We start from the raw sequence: 6982 nt of genomic DNA, 5'->3' as shown, positions 1-6982 counted from the left end.
CAGTACAGTCCAGCACAGTCCAGCACAGTCCAATACAGTCCAGTACAGTACAGTCCAGCACAGTTCAGTACAGTCCAATACAGTCCAGCACAGTCCAGCACAGTCCAATACAGTCCAGTACAGTACAGTCCAGCACAGTCCAGCACAGTCCAATACAGTCCAGCACAGTCCAGCACAGTCCAATACAGTCCAGTACAGTACAGTCCAGCACAGACCAGCACAGTCCAGTCCAGTCCAGTACAGTCCAGCGCGGCCCGGCAGCAGCGAGCTGTCACTGTGTGACAGGCGTCGCAGGGCGAGATGGACATCAGGACATTAAGCTGCAATTAATGGCAAATTATCAACAATAATCAGTGTAAAGTTACTAAAACTGTTCTTTTAATAAAATTCACAACCTGTTTACAGTTAACAAGTGAAAATATTGCTGCATGTCTAAAGCACACAGTTTATATTTACAATGTAAGTGTTGGGGCCTTAATCAGGTCCACAGCCTCTGTTTGAACCACATGTATTATTATTAAGGTGCAGAACAAACATTCATACGTTACAGTTTTTCTGGAATGACATCGTGTCGGCTTAATGTTGTTCATGAATATGTAAACATGTGGAAAGATGAACTGTGTGAATAAAGCTGAATCAGTTCATTTATTTTCCTTATTAAAAGATATAATCATGTAAATGTGCTGATATTGTGTTTGTGTGCAAGTCTAAGAAATGAATGTGTGACGTGGCTGCTGCTCTGCTGCTGCATTATAGACTTAAACACATGTTAGCAGAGTTAATGTTATTCCTCGCTGTCACCAATAAAAACAGGCTCTATCGGTCATGAGCTGCTGCTGCTGTCGTTTTCCTCAACATTATCTCTGCTGTTTAGACCCGACGCTGCTGCCTAACTGCGCTGTAATTGTGATTATCCGCATCATGTGATCAGCAGGCCGGCTATGAAAGAAGGCCTTTTATATGAGCTGTGAGCAGTTCTCAGAGGTTGGTATGCAGGCTACATCTGATCCTCTTCAGCTCGGTGAGTCCGGTTCAAACTGAATATCTGCGTGTTGCTTTGAGACTAACAGGCTGCTCCATCTACATGGATACAAAGATTTAGACACATTTTGGCTTCTTTCTAGTGATTGCTGGTTCATCACACGCTGAACAGGAAACATTCTTCAAAGTCTTGCAACAGACCAGCTGAAATCAATGTGTTTTATGTGCTTGACATTAAATCCTTGATAGGGTTGAAACAAAGTCTGCAGCAGTTTGATGCTTTGGGTCATGTTGCTGACATCACTGATGTAGATTTTGTTACCATATTGTTGCTTTGACAGGGTTATTTTTTCCTGTTGTTTGTTTTCTTTCAAACAGTAAAATGTGTTAAACAGCATGAAGCTGCAGTCAGGATGTTGGTAGCCTACCAGCCATCTATTTAATCTGCTAACCCGCAGAAACTGGACTTTACTTTGACTTTGGATTTCCAGCTGTAAAATGTTTCCCTGCCTCGACTCTTCATCGTCACACATTATTGATTGAAGCACAAGCATGTTTTCCTTGAATCCTGCCTGCTGTAATAGCACATACAGCATGCATGCATATTGATTCTTATACAGCGTATGCTCTGTATACACTGACATGCTGTCTGTACGTTAGCTTTGTGATGTTTCCGACTGTCCTGAGAGTCGATAATGTTTGGGAGAAACACAACATGACTGCTCTGCGTCACTGTTCACCAGCTGTTGCTTTGCTGTTTATTTATAATTGCGGCTCGATCATCTGACTTTCTAATCTTGATCACTACCAGCTGGAGGAACAGAAGACACTTCACCGCTGGGTCATGGATCATCATGCATCAGGCCAACAAAGTCCTCACAGCCATGCATCACATTTCCAGTGGCTGTCCTTTGCCTACCAGGGCCTCACAGAGATCCCTTATGAAACCATCCTGACACAGACCGACAGCCTGCAGGTGCTGGACCTGAGCTACAACCTGCTGGATGAGTATCCTTTTGGAAATAACACAGCAGCGTAAAGACGCTTAAAGATATCACAAAAGAAAAGCCAACTGTTACCAACTCTGACTTTAATGGTTCTTCCAGAAACACTGCTGTGACACATGAGGTTATAAAGCCCTTCAGCTCGGTGGAACTTTAACCTGACTGCTTTTATTCTTTAGGAAACAACTTCAAATAGATGCTAACCCTGCTTTAGTTCTGTAAGTGATGCACATAGTTGACTTTTATTAAAATATTAGCACGAGTGTTCATCCGTGTGTTAGCTTAGTCTAAGAAGAAATCATTGGATGCTGATGAACAGTCTGTGTGGAGAGCAATCCGCCCGACAACAGTTCATCTGTATTAATAAAGTTTTTCATGCATTCACAGTTTGACTGTAAACGGTGGGCAGCAAGTCTAAACAGAAGGATACCAGTTATTATTTACCCGTTACTGCACATGAGGGTCATGTTGGGGATGAGCAGGATGCTGCGGGTGTGTCAGAGCTTTGTTCACTGCCTAGTGTCCTTCACTCAGTCCTTATTGGAACCCGGCTCTGCTGGGCCGCCTGGAGAAGCTCAGCACTCTGATCCTGGACTGCAACAACTACACGTCTCATGTCAAGTTTCCCTACATGCCGAGTATCACCACAGTGTGCATCAACAAGAACAAGATCAACAACCTGCCTGTTTTTGTGGAGGAGATCTGGAGAAAGTTCCCCAACATCAAGTGAGCCGTTGCTGTTTCTCTCTGAACCCACGCGCCCGTGCTCGCTGTTACTTCTGCCTCATGTGTCTCTGTTCCTTCTAACTGCAGGATCCTCAGCATGATGAACAACGAGGCAGCACCCAGCTACTTCAATGGAGGCAGTCTGACTCAGTACATAGACTACAGGTGAGCTTCCTCCTGACAGGTGACTGCACAGTTTCTTAAAAACGTTATAAGAATCTACACACAGTGTGTAAAAGTACATGAGCTGACACAGATTTCTATCATGCACCATACAGCATAATGACCTGTGTCCCTCTGTTACCACCATTACCACATCATGTTTATGTAAATACCATATACTGTACTACATGCAGAATCTAGCCATGCTGTCTGTTGTGTACAGCGCCCCCATCTGACTCATTGGTGCAAGAACACAAGATGTGTTAGAATAAACAGCATTTATTGTGGTCTGCTGTGCGTACTCAGACACTATGAAAGCCTGAAGAGCACAGAACAGGAGGTGTGTCAGTGCACCCTGCACGTAACACAGACCTGTGAAATCATCAGTGTGTTTTACGCCTGTGTTTGAAAACTAAAGGTTGTACTGTGACACCTGCAGAGGATCAGCTGCTGAGTCTCTGTTGTGCTGTGGGCACCTCGCTAATTTCAGCTTTTAGAAACAAAGCTATGGTTTTAATTGGAGATGATGTATCGGAATTTCAGGAGCGGGGCCACGCCTCCAAACACGCTCCTTCTGGCTGTCATCTGCGTAGGTTCCCCCAGTTCTGCAAGCTGTTCATTCTCGTTTACGTGCCCCTCCCTCCCTCCTTGTTCTCTGTTCTTTAACTTCTTCACTCCTGTTTAGTGCACAGGGATCTGCCAGGCCCGGGAGCCGTCGCCGGTCCCCTTCGAGGCCTTCCCCGAACCACAGCTCAGCTCATGTCCAAGCATCACCTTTACCTACTGAAACGCTGTCAAACCTAAAATGAGGACGTGGGCCCAGCGAGTGAAATATTCCTTTATGGGGCCAACATGTGCAGACAAAAGACAGAAGTGCAACTCTAAGCACACGTATGAAACACGTCAGCCTTTACACACGTTTAGCGTAAAAACTGTGTCACTCTGTGGATAAAAATAGGATGCAAACCCATATTTACAGTAAAACACAGAAAATATATCAAACTTTATGATGAGAAAAACATCCAGTTTTAAGATAAAAACATGTGGTATCCAAGGAAACCAGACGGACGCTGTCTCGTCTGATGGATCGCTGACCACAGAACGGTTTCCTGCTTTATCTCCGTGTTAGATGAGCGATGGCTTAAAGAACACAGCAGTAACTCTGCATGCTCACATAAACAGCAGATTCTTCTCTGCATCACAATCTTCAGTCTGCATCTGTGGTGCGTCAGCTGCTCTTCAGCTCCTGTTTTTAATGTGTTGGCCCTCATGCAGAGATTTTTCCATGTCCATGAAATCTTTTGATAGTATGTGCTGTAGATGATGACATATTCAAAGCCTTTGCAGTTTTACATTGAGGAACAATATTCTGAAATTTTGCAGATGCAGTTTTTTACCTCTTCCCGTCGTTACTCCTGGGAAGCTTTGCCTCTAACACGTCGTTCTTAAAACCAGTTCTGTTACTGTTACTGTTGTCAATCAACCACATCAGCTGCAAACTGCTTGTCCAGCTGTTTCTTCTTAGTATCACTGCTGAAATACAAAACAGAAAAAAGGGTAAAATGTCTCAGTTTGAACTGTTTCCTATGTTTTACTGTGAATAAACAGTCCGAACATGTTGTTTTCTGGACATGCCTTTAACAGAGCTCAGCATGTGTAATATAATACCAGTGCTGTTGAAATGGTTTTTATGGGAACACCACCCACTTTAGAACATCCTCAGTGGAAGAAACATGACAGCCTGCCACACTGCACACTGACTCTGGTTGATTTAAACATGAGAGTTATGTGGAGTAGATTACAGGTGTGGATTACAGGTGTGTGCTCCTTTGTGCAAGGAGGAACAAGATGAGCACTGCCAGCGCCCTACAAAGCAACCTCCAGTAGGCCACTGGTGTGAACATCTCTGATAGTAATAATAATAATAATAATGGATTGCATTTATATAGCACTTTTCAAGACCCTCAAAGCGTTTTACAATTCCACTGTTCATTCACTCTCACATTGACACAGTGGTGGAGGCAGCTACAGTTGTAGCCACAGCTGCCCTGGGGCAGACTGACAGAAGCGCCATCAGCCCCTCTGGCCATCACCAGTAGGCGGTAGGTGAAGTGTCTTGCCCAAGGACACAACGACCGAGACTGTCCGAGCCGGGGCTCGAACCGGCAACCTTCCGATTACAAGACGAACTGCCAACGCTTGAGTCACGATCACACAATCAGAAACAGATTTCATATCATATCTATGATCATCCGCACACAGATGTCTAACTGCCTGTTAGGTATTGGCATGAATTTCTTGGAGTCACTGTCAGACCCTATGCTGGTGCAGTGGGTCCTGGATACTTCCTGGTGACAGCAGTGCCTGCCATCATGTGGCAACAGTATGCAGGTAGTTCCTGGAGAATGAAGGAGCTGATAGCACCGACTGGCCACCTGACCTACATTCAGTGGAACACCTCACATTTAAGACACTTCAAACTTCTAACCTGAAGCTGTTTAAGCTTAACCAGAATATTTATTTTAACCTGTCACTGGTTTACTACAAGTTTACAGCACAGCTGTGACAATAATGATATAAAGGGTTATGTTAAAATATGAATGAATCAACACAGACTGTGTGCTTTTTCTCTAAGAGTCTGTCTGCAGTGCATTCACCCATGCTGACCTTGTTTGCTTTTCCCCTTTCAGACTCTATGTGATCAGTCAGCTTCCAGGTCTGGAGATTCTGGATGACACGGAGGTCCTGGAGAAGGAGCGAGCCCAGGCTCGGAAAACCTACCGGCTGCAGCAGAGCGGTCACAGCAGCAGAAAACGGAAAGAGGACTCCTCCAAGAAGCACACGCGCATTCAGAAAAAGCCAAGCAGCATTATAAAATAAAGACTGTATCGCCCCTGTTAACACTACAATATGCACTGTGTGTTCTATGTCTGCTTGTAATAACATTAATCTGAAGCTATGGTATGTGGTCATACCATATCCTGAAGCCACAGTCTGAGCATGTCTGCTGGGCTTCATCTGATGAACAATAATCAATAATTAACAAGAAGACGCACATAAAAGTGCAGCGAGCAGCTCTTAATGCAGAGCTCTGTACCTGTTTTATTAAACTAATAATGAAGCAGCCAGAGGATTATTCTTCTTATCATCTGTAAGGTTTCCATCATCAGTTGCATGAACAAAGTCAGCTTTCACACAGGTGCTTACATGTTTTACATTTTCCTTCATCTGCTGACAGAAACGTCTTCCTTTAATTTCTTTGAGTAGTGCATTAAAATCATTGTGTTCTATAAAGCGCCATCATAATTTTAACGATGTGCATTTTTTAACAACACTAAATCGACTATTTCAAAGCTGTTCTCTGCTTGGTCACCAAAGTCGGAGCTGCAACAGGCAGGATTGAGAATGACTCCAACAGTCTGATGTTTCTGATTGTGGAGATATCAGAAAACTCTGAGATTAGTACTGTCACACTCCAACATCTGGTCGTGTCCCACAGAAAGGAATGACATCAAATTTTAATGAAATCAACAAACCCTGAACTTTTTGAAACATTTTCTTCACCAGGTAACAAAAGCAGCAACGAGCAGTCAGGCTTGTAACATTGTAGCTTTTATTATTGCCTGTTTTTGCCTGTTCATTCCTGCTATGATTGTGCTATCTACTGTACAATATAAAGCGCCTTGAGGCGACTTTTGTTGTGATTTGGCGCTATATAAATAAAATTGAATTGAATTGAATTGCTATAAAATCACTGTGGAAATAACTTTGAATTCTCTTTGGGTGGGTTTACCACCGGGACTGTCAGCACCCGTGGCATGTGTCAGCAGCTGGGGCTGTAGCATAAGCTTTATATTGTTGTTATTGGTAATTATGTGCATCATGTTACGGTGTAATGTGAAAGTAATGTAACAAATGTAATGACCACAACACTGTATAAGATAAAAACAGAATGCACTTATTTGTGGATCGCATAAACACATATTTCATTCACACAGGACACGGAAACATATCAAATGTTCTATTTTAAGAGGAAAAAAACTGTTATTTTGAACTTGATGTCAGCAAAAAAGTTGATACAGGGCCACGTTTACGACGGTGCAGCCTCC

General features: G+C 43.4%; 1 protein-coding gene across 1 annotated transcript; it reads left to right on the top strand.

Annotated features, from left to right (window-relative positions):
* The first annotated feature begins 139 nt into the window (after positions 1–139).
* On the top strand, positions 140–6603 carry LOC116309250 (leucine-rich repeat-containing protein 72). Its single transcript, XM_039608186.1, has 5 exons — positions 140–1021; positions 1793–1989; positions 2529–2711; positions 2799–2876; positions 5564–6603. Exons 2-5 carry the CDS (start codon positions 1826–1828, stop codon positions 5751–5753), a joined length of 615 nt encoding a protein of 204 aa, XP_039464120.1. The 5' UTR covers positions 140–1021; positions 1793–1825; the 3' UTR covers positions 5754–6603.
* The last annotated feature ends 379 nt before the right edge of the window (positions 6604–6982 follow it).

Source organism: Oreochromis aureus, linkage group 3, assembly GCF_013358895.1.
Source record: "Oreochromis aureus strain Israel breed Guangdong linkage group 3, ZZ_aureus, whole genome shotgun sequence".
In the NCBI taxonomy this organism is placed as follows: Eukaryota; Metazoa; Chordata; class Actinopteri; order Cichliformes; family Cichlidae; genus Oreochromis; species Oreochromis aureus.
This window is presented reverse-complemented; position numbering and strand designations above follow the sequence as displayed.